Source organism: Pelodiscus sinensis, chromosome 3 (genome assembly GCF_049634645.1).
Source record: "Pelodiscus sinensis isolate JC-2024 chromosome 3, ASM4963464v1, whole genome shotgun sequence".
Lineage (NCBI taxonomy): Eukaryota > Metazoa > Chordata > Testudines > Trionychidae > Pelodiscus > Pelodiscus sinensis.
The window spans coordinates 161474560-161501965 of NC_134713.1; the positions used below are offsets into that span (position 1 = coordinate 161474560).

Here is a 27406-nt window from a genome sequence, read left to right on the forward strand (position 1 = left end):
ATGTATTATTGATTGCACCATATCCCAGGCAAGGCAGTTCTGATTGTGCAGAGTCAAACTTTTTTCCTAAAAAATTCCAGGTACTCAGCTAATAAAGGGAGAGCAGGAAAGTCTTTACTCCCTTTTCAATCACTGACTGAATTCTTGTTAGACTCTGGTCTACAGTTGAACACTAGGGTTGCACACTTTCATTCCAGTGAAATATTGTGGATCTGTCCCTTAGTCAACACACTATGCACAACAACCATTACTCTAATGGCAATGCAAAATTTAATTGTTGATACCTTCAACATTTCATTTCACAAATTAGAGAAATGTTCCACAATAGTAGGGACAACTGATGAGCTCTGGAATTAAGTGGCCTTCATAGCTGTGCTCTCCACTAATCAAGATTCCTATTTGCTTAAGTTTCAAATCTGCCAGACAGGGACACAGCCATTGAAACATGCTCAAACTCCTATTGTCCTTTCTCTCTGCGGTAAGTGCCTTAGCCTAAAGTGTAACTCATTGACTGTCTGGAGAGCACATACCAGCATGCAAAGTTTCATCTCTTCCATAGTCACTCAGATCACAATGAAGCACTATATATATTAGGTCCTGCACATTCTGCTGCTTACATTTCTCAATTGCATGAAGGCTGCAGTGGTATCCATACTGTGTCCATTCAGTAAGATTCTGTGGTTCTGGCCAACCTGTTGAAAAAACCCTCAGGTGAGCTAGATTTATGTATCAATTCATTAGCTGTTTGCTGTTCCAGGGAAAAATTTACAAATTTGCAAAGGTGTCTAATCAGCCTTATTTGGCCAGAAACACAAACTATTTAAAGATCAAAATGAACTGCCCCATTGCATTAGTCAAAAAGCTGATTTAGACATGTGCCCTCTGTTTACTTGGCATAAATTCAGAAGTGAAAAGTAAGTCCTATATGAAGCTATTTCATATGGGTCAAATCCTGATCTCATTGGAGTTTTGCTATTGGCTTCAAAGGCAGCAGCCTTTAGTTCTACTGGATGCTGCAGAAATTACTTGTATTCTTTCTACCTACCTCACCCATAAGCTCTGAAACCCAGGTGCTCCTACTCTTCTATCTATCGATGGTGGTTTCAAATGTTGCTAGCAACCCTTCCATTGAAAACCCTGCTTGTAGAAAACGCCAATTTGTTTTCTTTGACATGTCAAACAAGTCATTTTGACAATTACAGCCAGTTTCATAATAGAAAACAGACAATGGGGGATCTGTTATTTTAATGTTTTTTTTAATTGGGGACTGTAAGAATAAATCAAAGGATAAATAAATGTTGATGCGATGATCTATGTCCAGACACTAAGAATTTTCTCTCTGTACATTGTTCTCATTCACCATGGCCTTCAAATCACAGGAGGCATTGATAGAGTCCATTTCCTCTGTTTTTAGCTCACACTGCAGAGTTTCAGAAGCAGCATTCCCCTCTCAAGAGTCCAACTCATGTATAAATCAAGTCCATATACAAGTTGTCGTTCAGATGGATCGCAGTTTTTTCTTCTCTATGAAGAGAACACGTTTGTTCACTGTGGAGAAAAAAGCAACTTGGTAAGAAAGCTCAAGTGCTAGGATTTACGAGAAAAAAAATTCAAACTTCCACCTCCTGCTGGCCTCAATGCTTAAACAAATATTGAATGAATGAGTACTGGCACAGTGCCATTGCTGCCAACATGCTTTTTAGCACTGCATCCATTTTACAACATGTAATAGTTAGTACACAGGTGTTTATGTTACCCCACAAAGGACAAACATTAGGATTTAAGTGACTGTGCAAATGGAATCTTTTTACTCAACTGCTGCTCACCATGTCTATTCTGTGTCACACTCTAATCTGCATAAGGACAAGTTTTTTTTATGGCTTTTCTACTTGTCTGTGCTTAGCCAAGTCTAGATAGCTATGGCAGAGTTAGATGGATTCTAATCTGCTTTTCATATTACCAACAGAATCCTTCAAGGACCAACTGAAGAATCTTTATTACAAGTCATAAGTAAACTACAAACTGAGTTAGACTGTTAAGTAGGGTTGCCAGGTGTCCAGTTTTGAACTGGACAGTCAAGTATTTGAGCTTTCTGTTCGAGAAAAATTGAGAAAATATAAATGTCTGGTATTTTCTAAATAAGATGTAATATAGATTGTGATGTAATATCAAATGTATCCAGTATTTTTGTTGAAACCATTTGGCAACCCTACTGTAAGTTAAAGAAAATATAGAATCAAATGAAGTAAAAATCTTAAATGAGCCAAAATATTCCATAGAATCTCTATGAATAGTAATTCCATATTCCAATAATAAGAATATGGCAGTAGGAATATATTATCAATCACCTGATCAGGAGAGTGCTAGCGACTAGGAAATGCTAAGAGATTAGAGAGGCTATCAAATTAAAAAACTCGATCATAGTGGGGGATTTCAACTATCCCCGTATTGACTAGGTACACGTCACCTCAGGACAAGATGCAGAGATAAAATTTCTTGATACCTTAAATGACTGCTTCTTGGAGCAGTTGGTTCTGGAACCCACAAGGGGAAAGGCTATTCTTGATTTAGTCCTAAGTGGAGTGTAGGATCTGGTTCAAGAGGTAAATATAACTGGACTGCTTGAAAACAGTGACCATAATGTAATAAAATTTAACATCCCTATGGTGGGAAAAACACCTCAGGCAGCCCAACACTGTGGTATTTAATTTCAGAAAGGGGAGCCACACAAAAATGAGGCTGGTTAAACAAATTAAAAGGTACAGTGACAAAAGTAAAATCTCTGCGAGCTGCACAGAAACTTTTCAAAGACACCATAATAAAAACCCAACTTAAATGTATACCTCAAATTAAAAAACACAGTAAGAGAACCAAAAAGGTGCCATTGTGGCTTAAGAAACCACGTAAAAGCAGTTACAGATAAAAAAGTATCTTTTAAAAAGTGGAAGTCAAATCCTAATGATGAAAATAGAAAGGAGCATAAACTTTGTCAAATTAAGTGTAAGAATATAATAAGAAAAGCCAAAAAGGAGTTTGAAGAACAGCTAGTCAAAAAGTAACACAGTAAAACTCCATTGGTCTGGCATCTAATGCTCCAGCACTCCTGATGGTCCGGCTCCATCGAGAACCCGGAAGTGCTTGGGCAGCTGGACAATTGGAGCTGCTCTGTGCCCGGCTTCCCCCATTCAGCCGCTGCTGAAACTGACCAGCAGCCGCTGAATCGGGGACGCCTGGGGCAGAGCCGGACTATCAGAGGGGGGACTACGAGGGGTTTAGGGTGGCATCCCCTCCCACCCACACCCGACCCCTCATAGCCCCGCCTTCCGATAGTCCGGCATATCTGATAATCCGGCACCCCCTGGGTCCTAAAGGTGCCAGATTACTGGAAGTTTACTGTAGTAAAATATTTAAGTACATCAGAAGCAGGAAGCCTGCTAAACAATCAATGGGGCCCTTGGACAATCAAGATGCTAAAGGAGCACTCAACGATGATAAAGTCATAGCGGAGAAGCTAAATTAATTCTTTGCTTCAGTCTTCATGGCTGAGGATACTGGGGAGATTCCCAAACCTGAGCTATTCTTTTTAGGTGACTAATCTGAGGAATTGTCCCAGTTTGAGGAGGTTTTGGAACAAATTGATAAATGTAACAGTAACAAGTCATCAGGACCAGATGGCATTCACCCAAGAGTTCTGAAAGAACTCAAATAGGAAATTGCAGAACTATTAACTGTGGTTTGTAACTTATCCTTTAAATCAGCATCCGTACTTAATGATTGGAAGATAGCTAATGTGATGCCAATATTTAAGAAGGGCTCTATAGGTGATCCTTACAATTACAGACTGGTAAGTCTAATGTCAGCAGCGGGCAAAATTAGCTGAAACTATAGTAAAGAATAAAATTGTCAGACACGTGGATGAATATCATTTGTTGGGGGAAGTCAACATGGTTTCTGTAAAGGGCAATCATGCCTTATTATTCTGGTAGAGTTCTTTGAGGGAGTCAAGGGGATATCCAGTGGGTATAGTATACTTAGTTTTCCAGAAAACCTTTGACATGGATTCTCACCAAAGGCTCTTAAGTAAAGTAAGTTGTCATGGGATAAGAGGGAAGGTCCTTTTGTGGATTGATAACTGGTTAAAAGACAGGAAACAAAGGGTAGGAATAAATGGTAAGTTTTCCAAGTGGAGAGAGGTAACTAGGGGGGTCCTCCATGGAACCGTCCTGAGACCAATTCTATTAAACTCATTTATAAATGTCCTTGAAACAGGGATAAACAGTGAGGTAGCAATATTTGCAGATGATGCCAAACTGCCCAAGATAGTTAAGACCAAAGAAGAGTGTGAAGAGCTTCCAAAAGATCACACCAAACCAAGTGATTGGGCAACAAAATGGCAAATGAAATGTAATGCTGATAAATGTAAAGTAATGCACATTGGAAAAAATAATCCCAACTATATATACACAATATGATGGAGACTAATTTGGCTACAGCTACTCATGAGAAAGATCTTGGAGTCATTGTGGCTAGTTCTCTGAAAACATCCACTCAGTGTGCAGCGGCAGTCAAAAAAGCAAATAGAATGTTAGGTGTCATTAAAAAATGGATAGAGAATAAGACAGAAAATCTTATTATATAAAACCATGGTATGCCCACATGTAGAATACTGCATACAGATGTGGTCGCCTCATCTCAAAAAAGATATCTTGGCATTGGAGACGGTTCAGAAGAGGGAAACAAAAATGATCAGGGGTTTGGAATGGGTCCCATATAGAGACTAAAAAGACTTGGACTTTCAGCTTAGAAAAGAGAAGACTAAGGGGGGATATGATAGAGGTCTATAAAGTCATGAATGGTATGGAAAAAGTGAGTAAGGAAAAGTTATTTACTTATTCCCACAATATAAGAACTAGGGGTCACCAAATGAAATTAATAGGCAGCAGGTTTAAATCAAATAAAAGGAAGTTTTTCTTCACTCAGCGCAGTCAACCTGTGGAACTCCTTGTCAGAGGATGCGGTGAAGGACAGAACTTTAACAGGATTCAAAAAAGAGCTAGATAAATTCATGGAGGTTAGGTCCATCAATGGCTATTAGCCAAAATGGGTAGGAATGGTGTCCCTAACCTCTGTTTCTTTGGAGGTGGGTGACAGGGGAGGGATTGTGTGATAATTACCTGTTGTGATCCCTCCCTCTGGGGCCTCTGGTATTGGCCACTGTCGGCAGACAGGATACTGGGCTAGATGGACCTTTGGTCTGACCCAGTATGGTTGTGCTTATGTTCTCAACCTGAAGTTAGGAAAATCATTTTACTTCTAAACTGCATACATGTGATACTATGAGAGTGTGAGCATGGCGAGTTATGATGCCACTTGGATGGCTGCTTTTCAGATTAAAATGAATTTCAATAATTGTTAACATTGAAAACTATGTAGAGGTGTCACTATACATCATAGAGATAATGGACTAAAGTTGTTTTCCCAACACATCACAGCCTAGTTGTGACTGAAGCTTTTGCACTGATGCACTGCAACAATCTGCAACTTTCTATCTCGATATAAAAGCTTATCTTTATGCGGGTCCAACTGTTTATGAAATATGAAAAAAATAGTAAAAATGCATACTGACAGAAAGTACATCTAATACTGTATCCAACACCCATGTATGGCCAGATTCAAATTTACCTGCCTACCACATGTGCCTCAGCATCTCCCCTTCCCTCCCATATAAGGAATAGGAATTCCCCCCCCCACACACACCAAATATGAACCCCAGGCCATTCCAACCTACCTCCCATTTCTATTGTATGGGTTGTGCCAGTCTGTTCTACCACCATACTACTTGCTAGGCTGGGAGTGCCACTCTGTTGCATGCTGCACACACTGGATTCATCTGAAGAAGTGGATTGTGCTCATGATATCGTCTACATGTTTTATTAGTCTTTAAGGTGCTTCAAGACTATTTGTTGTTGTTTAAGTTTTTCCAGTTACAGACTAACTCGGCTACTCCTCTGAAGCTTCTGAACACTGGATATTGATTCTAATGGGGGGCTGTGGAATGTTCTGAAGCAATACAAAATTAATGTGCTCATTTTCCAACCCAGGAAATGAATCCCACCACTGCCTGATCTAAGGTTTTCCCTTGCACATGAAATTCAGAGACTTCTGCCAACATTAATATTTTTAGCAGATTTTGATTGAATCAGCTTGTATCGTCCAGGAGCTTCTATCCACAGGCATCAAACTCCTGCCTTAGTCAGAGAATATCAGTGTTAATCTTCCACCAAGGCTGCATGGAAGATAATACCCCTTTGACTATTAGCCAAATGGTTATTACATATTCAGAGCAATGTGATTTTTAAATTATGCCCTAGTTAAATATCAGCTAACCAGGGATTCTGCAGGGAGTAGCTGGGATTGATACTGACTTATCGTCCCTCGCCCATGGAATTTTAAAAAGTGAAAGCAAGTTAGCCTTTAATATTTTAGGTACAAACTGTTGCCTTCCCAGGAAACTCGGATGCCAAGTCACCTTTAAAATCCTCTCTTGGCATGTGCTGTTGATACCCATGACTTACAATGAATGAGGTTCTTAAATGATGGAGAGTTCTGTGAGGGTCAGAGCATCACAGCAGAGAAACGTTTTTCCAAGCATGTTGGAACCTGCATTTACCTATATATTTAAAAAGTTTCTAAATAACTATTGTAAATAAATTTCATCTTGAAGTTGTGATGAGAGTTTACTGCTTGTCTGGTTTTAAAGTGTCCCAAAAGAACTTCTCTGCAGCTGCTTAGATCACTGCTTCTTTTTACCAGAAAGCCTAGTCTAGTAAAACTGAGCATGGAAGTAGAATGCATGAATTCTAATCTCAGCTCTGCCACTGTTCTTGCTGCAAGGTGTTGGGCAAGTCACTACCCTCCTTGTCTCAGTCTGTAAAATAGGGCTGATATTCTCCCTCACTAGGATATTTTAAGGACTAGTACAGTGGTCTGAACATGTAAAATGCTAAGTATTACTCTGCTTATCCTGGATATATTCAGCTGAAGAGAACATCCTCCAGACAGCATCCAATTTCTCTCTCAAATTCTTACCAATGGGATCATATTTCAGCAGGACCAATTTCTCCTGTAGTCGAGCTTTCTTGATGTTGTAACTGTAGCCCGTCCCTGCTGCACTCACCATCCTCACAAGGACATACCTAAAATGACAAAGGACATCCTTATGGCCAACAGTAGATATATATAGTGGTTGTTCACACTGGTTTTAGTGTCTCCACTACAGAAATTCATCTTTGGCATGTGTAGTTAAGTGAACTGAAACATTTAATGTCACCATTGGTGCTCATTATGGACATTTTAGTGTCAATAAAATACTAAAGTTAGTGGAATTATTAACTGGATTTGACTGTAAGTGGTGATAAGCAACTGCAACTTCAACAGATGTTGCAAATGCTCAATAGTCTAAGCAATACTGTAGCTCAGCAGACCAAGTTTTGGGAGCAGACCTTGGCCTTTCTTCCCAGCCAGCTATTATTTCATACAAAAAAAGTGTAAGAGGCTGTGAAAACAATTTGAAATATTCCAGCTAACGCTTCTTGGAAATCTTTTGCCTGAACAGTTTTCTGTTGGAAAAAGGTTTCATTTCAACACAACCAGTATTTTTTAATGAAATCGTATCAATAAAATTACTTTAAAAATTCAATTTTTTTTCATTTCCAAAAATTTCATTTTGAAATTTCAATTTAAAACTAAATTTAGACAAATTCCAAATTTTGGCCAGCTGTAATTAAAACCCCCTACCCAGCAAGTCCATGAATAGCAAGGAACTCCATCTGCAAATGGCAATGGGAGGGGCACAAGCAGAGAATCTATTCATCTGAAAGAGGGAAGAGGTTCAGGGAAAAAGCAGTAGCACTTGGGAGCGAGGGGGATTCTATGGGCCAAGAGGTGGGAGTTCTGAAAACCATCCCACCAAAATGATACTTTCAGAGAGGCGTCTGTAGCAGGGCTGTACATTTCAGCATCAGGTAACTTGCTACTGAATGGAACATAGAACATGGCCAAGATAAGTAGCTTCTACACTAAAATAAGACAAAAAGGAAAAGATCCACATACAAGTGACTCTATGCAGCTTGTTTTTAGAAAGCGAATGGAGGATGATCATATTTAAAGGCATCCAGGTTACATCCAATATAGTCTCTCAGAATATAGAACCCAACCGTCTCTTCCCCTAACACTGGGACCTAAAGCAAATGGAGTGAGGGGCATACAAAAAGGGTTAGCAGAGCTCCTCAGCATATTCAGCCCTTCCTCTGGTACACCCCAGGAACAGGTCAAGAGGGGGCAAAATTGGTGAGATGGTAACTGTCCATAGCAGCCTTTAGAAACTCCATTAGAATTAGATCCTCACCACACACACATTCTACAAGAAAATAGAGCTCTAGAATTTACTCAAGTAATTCTTCCAGGACATGTCCATTGATATGCACCATGACAGATCCTGCCCACCCAAAAAGAGTCATCCACTCCCAATATTACCTCCATGGCCGAACTGAATGCTGAGGAATGCCTTAAGGGCCGTAAATAACTAGTTGGCATAGGCTTATCAGGTAATCAAGTGACTACTCAACTAATCGCTTCCCTCCACTCCCCACTTCTGTAGCAGAGGCAGCAAGAAGGGTGGGAGGGAAGCAGGAACCAGTGCTAGAGGGGAACAGCTTAAAAGCTGGTTTCTCCCAGCACCATCTCCATGGTGTGGCGAAGGGAGGGGACCAGGGGAGGCAGAGCCGCAGCAGTCCCAGAGCTGGCACAATACAGGACTACTCAGTCCTGGCTTGTACAGGGCCTGGAAGCTAACCTTGCTGTGGTTCTGTACTTTAAATGTAGTAAGAACCCAGTAGGTTCCATCGACTATTTGATTAGCAAACTAAACATTTCTTAACATCCCTACTGCAGCCCTCCCTTCCAGAGCATGGGGGGAAAGAGCTACATGCTGAAGAACCACAAATATTTAGTGCACATATATATTTGTGTGTCACTCTAGAATGCAACTATGGGAAGCTGATCATTTGCAGTAGCACAAGTAAAATGTCACTTACTTAGATTTGGCCTTGGCCACTGTTTTTGGAGCACAATGATGAGAGGAAGAAAAAAGAAAAATTATGTTAGCATCTTGTTTTCTTTTAAATATTAACATATAAATATTATTAAAGCTTTGCACAAAAGCTGCTTAAAAATAACGTGTGCAGTACCTAGCCCAATAGACCTGGTCTGCGTGTACTTTCTAAGCAATACTGCAATATAAGTAGAAGTACAGCAAAATCCAATTTATGTTCTGTCTGCACAATCAAAGCTCTTGTTTAAGCCCCTAGAAGTTCCAAGTACTCCCACTTCAGGTTTATTCAAAATACTGCTAAGATCAAATCCCTAGTTCCTATATCACTTCAGAATACCTCCACAGGCTTCTTGCTTTCCATCCATAAAAGCTCAAGCATCTTGCACTCACAGTTAATGCCCTTCTCAGCTCTGCCTCTTATCTATTTCTTAACATTAATTTATTAAACTTTTTCGAGCACTCTAGCAACAATACCAGCCTTAAACAATCATTTATCCACTTCTCCCACAAATACGGGCATTTTGCCCATCACAGAGAATGCCTTTCCTAAACCGAAAGGCAAACCCACTACCCTTGTCTTTATATCACTCTGCTGGAACCCCTACAAAAAAAAAAATCAGACAATTTATGATGGGTTGATGAATTTGCAGGATCCCTGCCAGCAGTACTCTCTGTAAGCTGTGCACTTGTATGGCTGCTGAGGAGAAATTACAATGCCATCAAGCTGATCAGGAGATCACTCACAGCTAGGTTTAGTTACTGTTTCTATTGGTGGTGTACATTATTTATCAAATCAAAACATTATTTATCAATTTACTGATCCTTGTTTTAGAAAGAGAAGGTAAAAGACCAGCCAAGTTACTCAAGTAGATATCTTAAAATTCACCTGCATCCTCCCCTTTCTTTTTGTACTACATTCAGTACAGTCTCCCAACTGCCCCACTCTGCAATGGCAAGTAGGAATCTAAGGAAGTAGTTGAGTTGACTACTCACATTGCCCCCCTGGCTGCCTCTCTATCAGAGACAGAAGGGAGGAGAGCACAAGTCCATGCTGGAGGAAGCCAGCTTAAAAGCCAATCCCACTGAACACCATCTCCACATTGCTACCTGTCCCTCTGGCTTATTGCTCTCTCTATGAGAGGCAGCCGGGGGGGGGGGGGGGGGCACGACTGCTGCCAAGAAGCAGTCCCTGTCTGCCAGAAGATTAAGGGGAGGGGGGAACCTCAGCAGGGAGTTGGGACTAAGGCTGTTGAAATGCAGTTAATTGGCTAGTCAATGGAATTTCCATCGACTAGACGATAGGCACTTCTGCATTCCTCCTTTGTAATGTACAGGAGCCCCTACTGGGGCTCCTGTACATTACAAAGGAGGAATGCGGAACTCTGGGTACTGCCTGGGCCAGTGGGAAGTCCTGCTGACCCAGGGCTCCATGCTATGCTGCATGCTGCTAGGAACCCGGGCTCAGGTGGGGAGTCCCCAGCTAGTCCCGGGCTCCAGGGCTGCCTCTTTTTGAAATACGGAGGCAGCATTTTAAAGGGGCCACCACCGCACAGCTGATCCGCAAATCAGCTGTGCAGCGGTTGTCCCTATGAAACACTGCCTTGGGGTTTCAAAGCAGCAGCGTCGCACAATTGTGCAGTGCTGCCACTTTGAAGTAGCCCTTTCTCCACCCCCTTCCCTTTGCTACCTCTGTCTCACAGAGATAATAAACGGGGGAATATCAACTAGTTAAAAGACTATTTGATAAGCAGTTAACATCCCTAGTTAGGGCCCCTCACAGGCAGGAGCTGCTTTGTGGCAGAAGCCCCTGTGCACGCGGGAGAAATCCCAACTCCATGCTGGACCCCAGTGAATAGGGGCTGCTGCTGCCAGCTGGGCAGGCAGCTGGGATGAGTCCCAGGTCGTTCTGTGAGTGGGACCAAACCCCACTGTGGCTCTGCAATGTAAAAGGCAATAGGAGCCAGGAAGTCTGCTCCCTGGTTCCTATTGCTTTTTCCATTGCAGAGCTGCAGCAGGGTTTGGGGTGCGAGTTGGGACTGAGCGGGCTGCCTGTGAACTAAACGATTAGTTGATAAAAATTCAATTGACGACTCGATTAGTTAAATTCCGGCCTCTTAACATCCCTAATGGCAGGCAGGGCGCTGGACTAGGACCCCACTCCTCTGTCCGCCTGTGTGGGGTGCATGCGCCGACTGGCCCCACGGGCTCAGTGTGACGGGGTCGCTGGGGGATTGCCCGGGAGCCCGCAGGGATCAGGCCAGAGGACGGGGCAGCGAAGCCCCGCAGAGCCCGCACCCCTCGGGAGCTCGCACGCAGGTCCCGACCCAGAGCCCTGCAACCAACGGGCGGGGGAGGGGCGCAGCCGGGCAGCACAGAACCTCGCGCCACGGCGGGGCCCAGCTAACTCAGGGCCACGTGGTTCCGGGCGCGCTGCCCGCCGGGAGATGTAGTGCCGGAGCCAGGAGCACTGCCCCGGCGTAGGCCCAAGCGCGTTCTGACACCGTTAGGCCCAACCTCCTCCCGCCGCCCCCGCTAGCGGCAGCTGCGCCCAACCGGACCCACTCCCCCACTCACAGGCGGCCATTGTCAGGAACATGGCGCCGACTCCCCGTGAAACCCCTCTGGTCTCCTCCGGCCTCCTCCCGTCCCGAGAGGTACCCCCTGCCGCCACTTCCGGGGGCGGGAGCACAACCGCTTCCGGGGCGCCGGCGAGCGGCCGGTCACGCAGGGAGGGCGGGGCTGGTGACAATAAAAGACTTGCCCCGCCCCTCTGTCTGAGCGCGCCCACGTGTGCTCGTGTGGCGCTGTTTGGAACCCTCGTTCCCCCGCTCCACCCCTGTGCGCGAGCTGGGGCTGCCCGGGCTTTGCTCGGCGCTGTACGGGCCCCTCCCAGGCTCGGGCAGTAGGGAGCCAGAGGGCGGAGCAAAGGGCCGCTCTCCTTGGCGGGCCAGGAGCCGGGCTTTCCGGAGAAGCCGCACATGCGAGGGCCGCCTTAAGTTCATTTGCATAATATTAATAGATTTTTTTTTAAAGCCTAGTATGGGCCATTTGGTAGCCCAGGCTGACCGGTGTGTAACAGCCAGAGGAGCCGGCCTGTTAACCAGTGTTCCCGGGGAGCTGGGTACTTGTGCAAAGGCTCAGGAGAGATTCAAAAGCTGCCCAACAAGAGAGCTGAGCTAGGTTTTTTGTTTCTGTTGGTGGTGCACATTCACACATGCTTTAGTGCACATAAAACTTTATTCTGCACGTGGAGGGAAAAGATTAGTGGGAACACTGCTGCTAACTCTGTCATCAAGCCTGTCAGTCAATTCAGACCTGGAATTGCCACAGGGGCTGAGTTAGACAGGCCATGGGTTCTGTTCCCTGTGCTCCTCCTTGCTTCAGCCACCACTCTCAAATCACTGTTCATTCCCATACAGGGCTGCCAATCCTTGCAGTACTTTTTTTCTAAAAGCTGCAACTGCTGGGCTGCGTCTAGACTGGCATGATTTTCCGCAAATGCTTTTAACGGAAAAGTTTTCCGTTAAAAGCATTTGTGGAAAAGAGCATCTAGATTGGCACGGACGCTTTTCCGCAAAAGCACCTTTTGCGGAAAAGCGTCTGTGCCAATCTAGACGCGCTTTTGCGCAAAAAAGCTCCAATCACCATTTTCGCGATCTGGGCTTTTTTGCGCAAAACAAATCTGAGCTGTCTACACTGGTCCTTTTGCGCAAAAGGACTTTTGCCCGAACGGGAGCAGCATGGTATTTCTGCAAGAAGCACTGATTTACATGAGATCGTCAGTGTTCTTGCGGAAATTCAAGCAGCCAGTGTAGACAGCTGGCAAGTTTTTCCGCAAAAGCAGAAGCTTTTGCGGAAAAACTTGCCAGTCTAGACGCAGCCAAGCAGTAGAGACTCATGCTTTCAACTCTGCATGTCTCCAGTGTCAGCCTCCGCATAAATGGGGATTCAGTCAGAATTCATAGTGCTGTGGGAATTGGGACTAGGATACTTGGAACACACTTCCTCTGTCAAGGCACTGGCTGCATGAGTTCTCTGGGCAAAGGAAGCCCACACTTGTTTGAAGCCCAGACCAAACCTCAATTTACATGACAGCTGCCATTGTAGCTGATGCCAGAGATTGAACTAGGGACCTTCCTGGGCCAAGGCCTTACAACTGAAGCTAAAGAGCAGAAACCTGTAACTGATCAGTTTCTGTAGCTTAGGCACAGAATGGGACACATAACAGCAACTATTGGTTACCCTATCATCACAATTGTCAATGCTTTGTGTACTGCCTGGTTGTCTAGTGTTACGTTATAGGATTCCTATTTCTTGAATCTTCAGGGGGTAGCCGAGTTAGTACAGGATAAACTTAAAAAACAACAAATGGTCTGGTAGCAATTTATAGAATAACAAAACATGTAGATGGTATCATGAGCTTTTGTGGGCACAGCACACTTCTTCAAATGAAGAACTCCAATTATCTGAAGAAGTGGGCTGTGCCCACAAAAGCTCATGATACCATCTACATGTTTTGTTAGTCTAAAAAGTGCTACCAGACCATTTGTTGTTTTTAAAGTTTATTTCTTGAACATTTGTCAGCTGCCTACCAAGTTCAGATAGGCACCTCTCCTTATTTTAAAAAGGGTAGATAAAAGGCATATTTTGCTGGCTATCACTCAATAAATGAAATAGTGAATTTTGTGTAGAAATTGATCTTCCTTCTGGCCTGTAGAGACTTCAAGGTCAGAGTTAAGGGGACCTGAGATGTATTAATACAGCTGCTCCCTGAGTTACGACCACCTCCACTTACAACCACCTGCACTTACGACCAAAGTGGTTGTAAATGCGGGTCCAAGTTATGAACGGCGATCCGCGCTTACGAACAGCGCGGTCGCCATGTAACTCTATGGGATCCGAGTTACGAACACTTTGAGTTACGGACCAAGCGTTGGTTCGTAACTTGTTCGTAACTCGGGGAGCGGCTGTATCTCAGCTCCATTTAAGTTGCAGTGTAAAGGTGTTTTTTTAAACCTGAATGCTAGCTTTCTAATATGAGTACATCCCAGCAACAGGGACTCCTACCACCTGACTGGATAACCTGTTGTTTTCTGTGAGTTGCTGAGCCCCATCAGTGCACAGCACTTCAAAAGAACAGGTGCTGATTGCCCATTACTAGGTCTGTGGCTCAGAATCTCGCAAATACCATCACCTTGTAATTTTACATACCTGACTAAAGAAATTTCTTCATATAGATTTGGCATCCCATTACATTGGGTGGATTCTAACAGAAAAGACAGGACTAAATTCAACTTGTCATAAGCAGATGCAATTCCAGCTGCACTCAATGCAAATTGTGCATATTTATACCAGGGCTAAATACTACATGTTATACAGAACAAACTTGTTTGAATTTTTCCTTGTCCTTTGCCTATTCATTGTTCCTCTTGTTTCATCTACTTTGTTGCCTATTGTTATGGACCAAGACTGTGAGATATCCGGGCAGAAACTGTCAGAACCATATATTTGTACAGCATTTCTCATGAGGGAGCCTACAGCAATGCAAGTAAGAACAGTAATACAACTAAGAGCGTTAACCGGTATACTGTCTCAGAGTGGTATCAGTCTGACCATTTTGTAATAGAAATGCCATTTTGTGATATGTGCTGAAGAATCCAAGGCAAAGTTATTATGGGGTATTCCAGACAACTGGCACGCCCAGGAAAGAAGCTTGGTACCTAATTGAAGGACTATGACTCAGAAGCCATGTGTGAGGGGTGAGGAGTGCGATCACCCCCTCCCAGGTTGAGAGGGGGGTTCGGCGGACCCCTTCGCCTCCTTTGGTTCGTCTCGTGGCCGGGCTCCTAGTCGGAAGCCCGGGCAATCGGGTGCGATCACCCCCCTCCCTGGAAGGAAGGGGGCGGGGGTCAGCGGACCCAGTAGTCGTTACCCGTCCCTGCGGGGTGGGGCCTGAGCCCCTTAGTCCGACCTCCACTTCCTGGAGGTGCGAGACTTGGTTCTGCTACACGCCCACGCCGGCGTTGCTCGGAGCTGGACGCTCCTTCGGTGGAGGGAGGGGGACCCGGTCCCGCCCTCTCTCCGGGTCCCAGCCCGGGGCCCTAAGCGTTGGAGCTTGCTCGCGCCCCGACGCGGTAGACGGGGGTCACTCCGCCCGTAACCCGTCTACCCATGGGCGCCAGAAGGCTTCTGCCCCGGGCTGCAAAGATTTTGCAAAGATGTGTATTGCTCTTGAAGAATAAAGTGCACTTTAAAGAGTAAAGTGTCTGTGGTTAAGAAATGCCCTTGCTAAGCCTGTGTTCCTTGCCTTCCTGCCCCATTGTCCCTGAAGGGGTTAAAGGAAAAGCTAGAGGGCCCACAACTAGGTGGAACTCTGGGGAAGCACGTGTAAGCAACTAGGGGAGTCGGGAGGTCTGAGGCACTGAGTTTGGGATACAGAGCGACTGGATACCATCATGTCCCAAAGAAGGGCATTGGACTATTTGAGCCTGTAAGTATGTCCTGAAATTTCCGAGCTAGTAACAGGAACTAGGCCAGGGTGGGCAATAATTTTTGGCTGGGGGCCACTTCACAAATTTTTGATACTTCTGGGCTTCCCCATCCCCAGACCATGGTCCAGGGGTGGGGGAGACCCTTTGCCCCCCCTCTTCCCATTAGGCACCCATGCCTCTTGCAGGGCAGGAAGACGCTTCACACACTCCCCCATCCCCAGACCAATCAGGGGTGGGGGAGCACACAAAGCCTCTTCCCACCCTCCCCCAGGAGCACGCGGCACTTCAGAATGCCATGTGCTCCTCGCAGGGCAGGAGGAGGCTTCGTGCGCTCTCCCCACCCCCAGGCCAATCAGGGCTGGGGGCGGGGGAGCTGCGCGAAGCATCCTTCGCTCTGCCCACACCCTGCATGAGCATGTGGCAGTTTGAATTGCCGTGAGGTCCTTGCAGGGCAGGGGGAGGGCGGAGGAAACTTCCTGCAGCTCCCCCACCCCTAGGCCAATCAAGGCACGACATCTCCTCCTGCCCCGCAAGCAGCACATGGCGCTTCAAAGCACCACATGCTCCTGGCAGGGCAGGAGGAAGCTTCGCATGCTCCCTCACCCCAAGGCCCTAATTGGCCTGGAGGTGGGGAGGCGGCAGGGCCTCTGCGGGCTGTATCAACCCACTTGGTGGGCTGGATTCAGCCCACAGAGGCCCTTTTGCCCGCCCCTGAACTAGGCTCTATCTGGACTCAATTGGCTTAGGAGCACATAGGACGCAATGACTGGGACCACTCACAACACACTTGCAATGTCTAGAAGGGCACCTGATCAAGTTGTAACACACACACCAGCAATGCCTATGCATGAGCATGAAAGGACAAATGATCCTGTAGTTAAGCCAATGGATGAGAAATCAGGAAACCTGAGTTCTTTTCCTTACTCTGCCACAGACTTATGTGACCTTATGCACATCTCTGAGCCTCTAAGTGCTTCAGTTTCGTTCTCTATAGAATAGAGACATTCATAGATGCCTGGGTTACAGAGATGTTACGAAGCCACATCCATTAATAACTGGGAGGAGTTCAGATGCTATGGTGCTGTGAGCAATAGCAAAGCTTTTAAATAAATAACAAGGGACATTTAAGTTCTCCTTCCCTTCTGGGTAATAAACTGTAAGTCAGATGGATATTATCATTTAAAGAATTGACAATGGAACTAGCATTTATTTTCTCTGCTAGTTAGATAAACTGTTAGTGTAGGAATTAAAGTCCTTGAGTGTTCAGCAATATTCTGTGCAACAAAAATATGTCAGCTTGACACGCTGAAAGCACGTTAACAAGACTAAGATGGAATGCATAATAACATCCAGTTAATGTGATACTATGTGGCATGAAAACAAATGGCTGACAATAAAAAGACTGGAGTAACATGACATCCATCCTCTCTGGGAAGCACTGCTGTGTGTGTCGGGTGGCACCCTTGATTTTGCTTGACATGCTCCTTGTTTCAATTCTTTTATACCAAATTCTGCCTTTTTAATGCTACAAATACTCTGATCTGTACTCTTAGTACGTCAGAAAAACAAATCCATTAGTCACATAATAGTTTGCCTGCAAATATCAGAGAGAGAGAGTGAATATTCAGGATGATAAAATGCTACTATTGTTCGATTTCTCATCTTTGATCCACTTTGCTGCCTCAGTCAAAATAACACAGCTGAAAAGAGATCACTTTTCCAGCCTCTCGATTAAATTGCCAGGCACAAAAGCAACAATAAAGATGGGTTTTAAATTAAATTGGGAAATAAATATTTGTACAAAGATACCATCAAACAGAGTTTTACTCCATCTTTTAAATATCCTGTCTGCTGGCAAAAAAAAAATTGTTCCAATTTGACATGTTGACATGAAACATTTGTCATTTTTTTCTGTTCTGCAGCATCAAGGGCCATATACATATAAATAATTATGGATTTGACTAGACATCAGCATTCCTTGCCTTTCTCTCTTACAGTCTCTTCTTTAGAGAGATTTATATAGACATCCATGAAAAACACGGGGTTAAAAACTTTCCTATATGGCAAGATGATGAGAACATAACACATCCAGGATGGAGGCTGTGACCGATAACCTCACACAGAGGAAGTGTGCCCTATTGGCAATAGAGAAGAAGTCAAGATTTGGGTTCTGTTCCCAGCTTTGATACTGATTCACTGTGTGAGCTTGGACAAGACACTTAATGGCTCTCTGCCTCAATTTTTCACCCCAACTGTAAAACAGGGGTAACAATACTTATTTTGCTGGTGTGCTGTGATGTTTAGACCTTGAACTGACAGCTGACTGCACAGAGAGACCCTGGACTAGCAACCAAGCAAAGTAAATTGCTGAATTAAGTCCTATATAAGAGCTAGGTAGTAGTAGTGGTAAAATGCTGTGAGATTGCTGGGGGAATGTACTATGTAAATACAAAGTTCTCCTTCAATGTTGCCTAGAAAAAATAAGAAGCCTGATGAACTGTAGCACCAACCCAGATAATTCTGGAACTATTTTAAAAATGAAGTCACTCATGGCTAGAGAGGAGAAGCTGCCAGCCAACCAGTGCCCAACAAATCACTGTTATTTGAATCAAAGATGTCTTTTGTTAGCTAGAGACACAAAGAATTGTCATGCTGCGATCTAACTGAGCTTTGCCTTTTATGTTTTTGCATTTTGAGTTTCACCTCATTTTGCCTTCATGAAATTACTGGATCTTTATTCTTTGTCAAGAAAGTACGGCTAGGTTCCTGACACAGTCTAGGAAAGTAAGGGACTCCTGCATATTGGTAGAGGCACTGCATCCCCTGCACATGGCTATTTCTACACTGCAGATTTTTTGCACAAAAACAGCTGTTTTTGCGCAAAAACTTGCAGAGCGTCCACATTACAAGTGTGTTTTTTCGCAAGAAAATCTCACCAAACTGAGTGATTAGGCAACAAAATGGCAAATGAAATTTAATGTGGATAAGTGTAAAGTAATGCACATCGGGAAAAATAACCCCAACTATACGTACAGTATGATGGGGGCTAATTTGGCTACGACAAATCAGGAAAGAGATCTTGGAGTTATCGTGGATAGTTCTTTAAAAACTTCCACACAGTGTGCAGCGGTGGTCAAAAAGGCAAATAGGATGCTAGGAATTATTAGGAAAGGGATAGAAAATAAGACCCAGAATATCTTACTGCCCCTGTATAAAACTATGGTACGCCCACATCTTGAATACTGTGTACAGATGTGGTCTCCTCACCTCAAAAAAGATATTTTGGCCTTGGAAAGGGTTCAGAAAAGGGCAACTAAAATGATTAGGGGTTTGGAACGGGTCCCATATGAGGAGAGGTTAAAGCGACTGGCACTTTTCAGTTTAGAAAAGAGGAGACTGAGGGGGGATATGATAGAGGTATATAAAATCATGAGTGGTGTGGAGAGGGCCGATAAAGAAAAGTTATTTATTAGTTCCCTAAATAGAAGAACTAGAGGACACCAAATTAAATTAATAGGTAGCAGGTTTAAAGCTAATAAAAGAAAGTTCTTCTTCACACAGCGTGTAGTCAACCTGTGGAACTCCTTGCCAGAGGAGGCTGTGAAGGCTAGGACTATAATAGAGTTTAAAGAGAAGCTAGATAATTTCATGGAAGTTAGGTCCATAAAAGGCTATTAGCCAGGGGATAAAATGGTGTCCTTGGCCTCTGTCTGTCAGAGGCTGGAGAGGGATGGCAGGAGACAAATCGCTTGATCATTGTCTTTGGTCCACCCTCTCTGGGGCACCTGGTGCTGGCCACTGTCGGTAGACAGGATACTGGGCTAGATGGACCTTTGGTCTGACCCAGTACGGCCGTTCTTATGTTCTTAAGAAAAAGTACATTAGATTGTCAGAAGACAGAGCTTTTTGCACAAGAGTTATTCCTCTTTCTACGAGGAATAAGCCTTTTTGTGCAAGAGCTCTTGCACAAAAAGGCGTGTGTGGATAGACAACAGAGGTTTCTTGTGCAAGAAACCCCTATCAGAAAAAGCTCCGGTGCTCTAATGGCTAATGATAGAGAGAGCCAAGTGGATAGTAAACCAAAAGTCATTTTCAGCTGCTGGCTGTTCAGTGGTCTCTTTGAAAGGAGCTGGTGATCATTCTCCATCCAGTTCTTAAAGGTGTCTTTGATTGCTTGTTGACAACATCAACAGCAAAGCCAAATGACTGAATGGACCTGAGAGACTAGAGCAGATCTCTCCAAATCAGGCATGGGATACTCTGGTGGGCCAGGCTGAGAGAGCCTTACATTTGCATTGCCCAGGCTTTGCCTGGTCCTGTTTATCCAGTGTGGAATGTCAGTATCTGAGTCTGTTACCTCTCAGTAACACAGAAGTCACTCAGATTTAAGGGGGAAAAACAAAGGCAGCTATTGCCAGTGTCCTTGCACAATTTTTAAATACATATTTTCCAGTCCTCATGGCCCAGCAAAGAGCACAAGTAACAACATCCTTTCATGCTGCCCCACCTCCTGAAACCTTGCAGCAGTGAAACAGCTGCATATCAAAACACTTTGTAAGCAGGTAACTGAAATCCACTGAGATGCCTAAGGGCCTGGGCATGTCTCAGTGCGATTATAGTTCCTCCTATACAAAATGGAGGTTATGTAGCAGGACTCATGCCAAGTCTCCGACTGTTGCTGGTCTAGTTGTTATGGGTCTTCATGACAAAAAGATGGCATACAGTATGAGTGACACAACCCCCAAGCTACACAGTATTGAGCCATTCAAACTACCAATACTGCCCTGGAAGGACTTTCATGTTTGGGGTCCTTCCTCTAGTTGAAATTCACTCCTAAGGCATCAGCCAAATCAAGACCTATGCACCACCTAAGTCTTCAAAATAGGGCTTGTTGGGGTACATAAGTGGTAAATGACTAAGACAATAATATGTGGATTTAAAGAACCTGTGAGTAGCAGATTGTTCTCAGCAAGACCTTCATCTCTGGAACATCCTTCCCTTTCTGGTCCAACAGAATATAATTGGCCTTGTAGATATAATTAATTGTAGCTGCATACATGTAAATAATATTGCAGTCATAAGCAGGGATCAACCTTGAGATTTTCAGCCCTAAAAACACAACTCCTTCCTGTGCGAAAGAAGTGATTCCTTTCACTGTAAGTAGAGGCTATTATAGTTGCAGGAACCAGTCAGTAGAAGGAGGCATGATCACTCCTATAGAGACACTGAATTAAACAGACATATTGTAAGGCCTAATCACTTATGCAGTTCTCCAAGGAGGTAGGGCAAATCAGGTTGTAGTTGTTTGTTTTGGACAGGAGATGATATGTTGTTGTTATTACTGTTTGTTTTTGTCTCTGTACATTTGGATTATTTCTGTGTTTTTCAATATTGTTTTTGGAGCACCTGGAGTTTATCTGTGAGAAGCACTGTAAAAATGGAAAAATACATACTGAAATGCTAATGCCTGTCAGAAAACAGAAGAAAAAGAAAGGCAAAGGTTTGCTATTTCCCAGACAGAGTGCTGGTAGCAAAGGCCAGGTGATTTGTGACCACAGATAGCACAAGAAACCTGGCTCAAAGGATTCAGGTGTGACCAGTTGTGGGGCTTTTCATTCATCCCTAAGAAGTCATCATTTGTCATCACAGGCTTGTAACATATATTGCTCAGACCCATATACCAATCACACTGGTGGCAACATCTACTTAGTGCCGTTTAAAACCAAAACAGAAGAGGATTCAGACAAGAACTAAGAGATTCAGAATTAGGCTCGTTAGTACCACAGACAAGAAAGAGTGCATCAGAAACAAGTGCAACACTGCCATCACCAACGATGCTATTAAAATCTGTTATCTCACGGCTGTGAAACTAGTGACTAAGATGGGTTGACTCAAGGAGACAGCTTTGGCCCATGGAGGGCCAACTTTTTTTCCTCCTCTAGGTTAAAGTGCAGGTCTGACCTGTAGGCTAGTTGATGGTAACTAGATGACGCTGCCATCTAGTGGCTGACTGGTATTGGGCGACTCCTGTAAAATGAGTTGGTATTTTACTTCAGCAGTTCCCAAGCACCACAGACCAGCAAACCCGTTAACAAACTTTTGGCGGACCTGTAACATTTTATTTGCATAGTTGTTATTATGCAAATAACAAATGCGCAAATAAAATATTGCCGGTCTGCCAAAAGCCCCAGCCCCCAGAGCCACTGCGAACAGCCAGCTTCAGCTCCACCAATCCCCCACCGCTTAGAGCCCCCTCCCACCACTACCCTCAGTGCCAGCCTGTTTCCAGAGCCCCACTGCCATGTCACAGGCCCACGCGGCCCTGGCCCCAGACCCTGGAGGAGCCACCATGGCCACTCAGCTCTGGCCCCAGCCGCCAGAGGAGCATTTGCTGTGGCCACGTGGCTCTGGCCCCAGCCGCCGGAGCAGATGTGGGTCGCCTGCAACACGGTTCTGGCTCTGGCTCTGTGTGGGGCTGCTGGAACAGCTGCAGGCTATCCACCACACAGCTCCGGCTCTGGCCCTGGCCGGTGCAACCATGACCCACCACGCAGCCTGCAGCTTCAGCCCTGGGAAAGAGCTGAAGCTAGGGCCAGGGCCAGCTGGTGGCTGCCGTGGTGTTCCTGGGGTGGGACAGCCGCTGGCCATCTGGCCTCGCCCCAGAGCTGCTGATCAGCCACTGCATGGCTCTGTTGAGGAGGTGGGCAGGCCTGAGAGGGAACAGTGGCTGGGCGATGTACCTCAGTCCCGGTCCCCAGAGCCGTTGTGGCCTGGTATCCTGTGGTTCACGACCGGCGGTTGGAAACTGCTGTCTTACTTCACTTCTTGGAGGGACCATTGTACAGTTAGAATGGAGAGTGAGCTGTCCTTTCAGCCATGGAAAGGGTCCTGTTCTGTCTTAGGGAGACAAAAAATGGCAGATCAGCATAAGGCAGCTGGAACTACCCAAGCCCAGTATTTCTTCTATTGTTAAACACAGAACATAGTGTGAAAGCTAGAGAACTTGAAAAAAAGAAAATCTGTTTGTGACTAAAGTCTCTCTCAAGAATCCCCTTTCTCTACTGAGAAGAATGCTCCAGGGTGCAAAGATATTTCTTAGTGGCTGCTCTGCGGTGCTGTCTTCATGTCAGGAATTATTACAAACAATATATTAGTTTGTCTGCAGTTTTGGGAGTGTGGTAATCCACTCACGATCCTTCCCTCCTACATTCTGTAGCCCTCTTTAGATACCTGTTAGATTATTTTTCCCTGCTTAGGTGACCGCGGTCTTTCTGCCTTGTCTGATAATCATATGGGTTTGCTGGAGATTTGGAGAATGAACATTGATGGGCTCCATAGAGGCAGAGTGCTGTGGGAGACTATATTCATGGTGTTCTTTGTCTCACTGGCTGTTTGCCCTGAGAACTGCAGGGTGATATGCCTCCAGGTCTGCTTCACTGCAAGTATTTAATGCATCATCGCGCCTTTCTCTATACATTCTGATTCTGAAGCCAGGTGGCCTTTTACACCTGATGAGGTAACAGAAAAACAAATCAAAGCAGCACAGTATTTCCTTTCTTTCTGGTTGCTTAGCCCACTTTTTAGCTGGTTACAGAGAGCAACCGTTTAAAAAATAAATTCAAAGGAGCAAGCATTAGTGCCAAAGAGGTGAAGTGAGTGCATATGTAACAATCGGTTGGAAGCTGGAGACTTGCGTAAGAGTCTGCTCAGGCCTTGGGTTGGTTCCCTAAACTAGTTTTTCTCTTCCGCCGAGTCACTGTTGTCCCACTTTGCCTAGAAACATGTGAGCCGTTGAAAGCCCTGGTGACGCATTCTGAGTACAATATGACCTTTGCATAGTCCCTGCCAAAGATCATCTTTCCTCTTTTTATTGCATAAGTACTGCCCATCTGTCCTTCCCCTGAAATACCCTTGGAAGTGAGCGACAGGATTACATAATGTCTTGTGGAGCAATGCAGAACTCTGCTCAAAAGAAGGGCGCAGAGCAATGTTATCTCTAATTTCATCCGGGGATGGAATACATTTTGTTACGTGCACAAAGGCATGTGCAGATGTACTCCACCATAGAAACACATGCTGCTGGCTATGGGAGCTGTGGGCGTTGTGCTAATCAGCTGGGCAGAACCAGAATCTCTGCTGGGTGGCTGCTCAAATACACAGCTTACAGGGAGCAGTGGTGCAGGGACAGGTGAGCTAACAGACTCACCAGGCCCCTGGGCAAAGTGTGCGGAGGCCAGCTCCATGATCCCAGAAGGGACGGAGCCTTGGAGGTGGGGTCTGGGCTGGGACAGCTGGTCTCTAGCATCGCCCAGGCTGCACCGTCCATCAGTGCCATCCGGAGCCTTTGAATCATTGGTTCCCAGAGCAGTTGTGCCCTTTGGTCCCCCCCACTCCCTCATCAGCAGGCCTGTGCAGGGATAGCGTGTATGGTCCATTACAGTGGTCATTGGTCACAAAGTGTAAGCTTAAGTTTGGGACCACTAGTCTGGGGACGTGGCTAAAATTTTGGAGCTCCACAAAGCACCCTGGGCTCTATAGTAAATGGCCTGTATTTTAACCTGGCTGAAAATATTGCCAGCCCAGCAAAACAACAGGTGTTTTCCCTACATCATGAGAGGCATCACAATCTGTCACAACGCCCCATTAGGGGTGTTAGAAAGCAAACAGTTATTTTAATAATCCTGTAACTGCTAAATTTCTTAGTGGTGACACATGTACTCGATGCCCTCCAGGGACGGGGCTAGCTACCCATGCAGACCCCACACAGACCGGCTCCCACCTACCACCCCACGCTGCAGGGTGTCTGGAATCTCCCGTGTGCTGTTCATTTAAAACGTCTCAGACACTTTGCCAAAGAATCAATGCCCACAAAACAGATATTAGACAGGATCACAAAGAAAAAACAGTTTCTTGCCACTTCAACCAGAAAGGACATTGTCTCAACAACTTGATTATCTGCGTCCAGTTTCAAAGACCTTTTAACACCAGACTTGAAAGAGAATTCTCTGAATTGTCATTCATGCTTAAATTCGATACTTTACGCCTAGGTCTAAACAAAGACATTAATTATCTTACCCATTACAAAGATAGCTTTCCCAATTATCACCTCTAATATCATTAGCTCACAGACATTTACCTCCCCCCCCATCCCTCTTCTGTTCTGAAATTTGATTTGTCCTTTTCATATGTGTTCATTTTTTTGATTGTATCGTTTGGTATATATGGTTGTGCCAATTTTCTTCCACTATTTGATCTGAGGAAGTGGGTCTGGCCCACGAAAGCTCATCACCTGATAAACCATCTTGTTAGTCTTTAAAGTGCTACATAGTCCTGTTTTTGTTTCAATATCACCCAGTACCCTTCACTCTGGCAAGTGAAGTAGAAATGGTTCTTAGGGTACGTCTACACTTGCATCCTAGTTCGAACTAGTTGCAAATGAAGGCATTCATTTTTTGAGGAGTAACATTAGTTCAAACCAAGGGGTTTGATTTGAACTAACACGTCCCAGCGCGCACGTTCACTTTTGAAACAGCTGTTGAGCGGAGTAACGTGCCGGCGAGATCATGCTAATGAAGCGCGGGATATTTAAATCCCCGCTTCATTGACTATTTCGAATGCCTACATTTGCATCCCTAGTTTGAACTAGGGTGCAAGTGTAGACGTACCCTTAGAGAGGAAGTATGGTTAGTGGATTTGGTGTTAAACCAAGGCCAGGTCTATACTAAAGCCAACCTTCTGGGTCAAGGTATGCACCTTCCAGCTACATAAACAATGTGGCTGGAGTCAACGTACCTTAAGCTGAACTTGGCATTCTCCTCACAAGGGAAGGCTGAAGGGAGTAAACACCTCCCTCTGGCTTCCCTTACTCCTTGCAACTGTGAGAAGTACTGGTGCCAACTGGGGGCATCCTCAGTGGTCAATTTATCGAATCTTTACTAGACCCGATAAATTGAACTCCAGAAGATCAATCTCCAGGGCAGCAAGTGGAGATATGGCCTGAGACTCCGGAGGTCAAAGTGCTATCCTCAGTTCTGTTATTGACCTACAGTGTGACCTTAAGCAAATCACGTCCCTATTTCTCCTCTCACTCTTTTGCTGTCTTGTTTATTTAGATTGCATGCTTTTCAAGGCAAGGATTGTCCCATATTATGTGTTTGTACAGCCCCTAGCATAGTGGGGGTCACAAGTAGTGGAATGAAGGCTGATGCTGCACCCCTCGACTTGAAGTAGTTCCTATTATGAAAAAGGTTTACAGTTTGGTTCAATGGCTCTTAGCATTCCCACTATAAACATTGTTGCAGTGCCTCTTCGTGGGGCCTAGTTTTGGCTGGGATCTCTGGGAGCCAATATTGTTATGTTCTGACCCTATAGTGAAACCGTCTAAATAATGTTTCCATTCTGTGATACATAAGGTGAAATGGAGGCAAAGGCATTCACACTTAGACAAGCATCTGAAGTCAACTGCGTCTGGCAAGCATTCTGGCTCTATGAAGAAATGCCTCAGGTTCTCTCATTATTTAGAGTTCAGCATCAGTTTGGACCCAGTTGCTCCTGGCTAGAGATCTCTTTAGCAATAACAAAGATTATAGGAAGAGCTTAAAAAAAGAATTCCACCCCTTGAAGGCTAAATTACTTCCACTATGTACAACTGTCATAGCTTCCAAGCCTTGCCCTTTTAAGATAGCACTGAAAAATATAACCCTACAGCTGAAACGATATGCATGTCCTCTCTAGACAAATGAATTGTCACAGATCTAAAAGGGTGCATCTACACTGTACCCGTAGCTTGAAATAGGCTAAGCAATTTGAGCTATGTCAATTACATAGCTTATTTTGAGTCAATTTCAAAATACTGTAGTTTATTTTGACATTTGGCGCTGTCTACACAGCACTTATTTCAAAATAAATCACTATTTCAAAATGTTCCTTACTCCTCGTGGAATGAGATTTACAGGGACATCGGAATAGCAAGCCTGTGATATTTCAAAATAATGGGCATGCTCAAATCTCTGGTATCCCAAAATAGCATTGCAGTGTAGACGTAGATTAAGATTAGACTAAGATTCTTCCTCAATGAATAACCAAAATACAAGTTAAATGGATGGATGATTTAAATGTTGGATAGAAACAGCAGCTTGAGAAGAATGGTAGAGCAGTGGTCCCCAACGCGGTGTCTGCGGGTGCCATGGTGCCCGCCGGGGCATTTATGTGCTCCCGCCTAGTGACCAGGGCTGGCACATGCGCGGTGCCGCTCCCGGGCATGTGGCGCATGTGCGGCCCTGCCCCCGGGCGCCTGGCAGCCCTAAAAGGTTGGGGACCATTGGCGCAGAGGAATATTAGCACCAGTTACACTGACACACTGCTAACACCATATGATTGCTTTTTCATAGAATCCCTCTCCTGGCTATAAGAACGGCTGCATGTTCACCTGATCTCTCTACCAACTACCAGTCACCAGTTACGGAATTGCCTCTATTGTACATAACTCTAGGACATGATCCTTATATTTTAAAATTGGTATGTTTCACAGAATGCTATCATTATAATTGAAAAAGAACCTCTTCATGTCAATCAGTCTGGCCTGCAGGCAGTCTCATGGTTAGTTTTGTCCTCTGGCATTAGTATGTGTTAATCAACTCCCCTTTAAGGCTGTTATATGCAACAGTTCTTAATGGAAGAACTTAGCCTCCTGTGGCAATACATACTGGCTGTGTCTAGATTGGCAAGTTTTTCAAACTTGCCAGCTGTCTACACTGGCCGCTTGAATTTCTGCAAAAGCACTGACGATCTCATGTAAGATTGT

The 27406-nt window shown here is 44.7% G+C and overlaps 1 protein-coding gene across 1 annotated transcript; it reads right to left on the reverse strand.

Annotated features, from left to right (window-relative positions):
* Positions 1 to 1235: 1235 nt before the first annotated feature.
* Positions 1236 to 11823, reverse strand: MRPL33 (mitochondrial ribosomal protein L33). The gene is made up of 4 exons (XM_075925379.1): positions 11687 to 11823; positions 9096 to 9114; positions 7090 to 7196; positions 1236 to 1548 (listed from the first exon to the last, which is right to left on the reverse strand). The coding sequence occupies exons 1-4, from the start codon at positions 11706 to 11708 to the stop codon at positions 1499 to 1501; spliced, it is 198 nt and encodes a 65-aa protein (XP_075781494.1). The 5' UTR covers positions 11709 to 11823; the 3' UTR covers positions 1236 to 1498.
* Between the last annotated feature and the right edge of the window lie 15583 nt (positions 11824 to 27406).

What these genes read in the sequence shown, in the direction of transcription:
- MRPL33 (XM_075925379.1), bottom strand. Translation starts at nt 11,708, where the DNA reads ATGTTCCTGACAATGGCCGCCT. An exon ending in GCTGAAATATGATCCCATTG is followed by an intron (nt 1,549 to 7,089) that starts GTAAGAATTTGA and finishes TTTTCTCCACAG; the next exon opens with TGAACAAACGTGTTCTCTTC.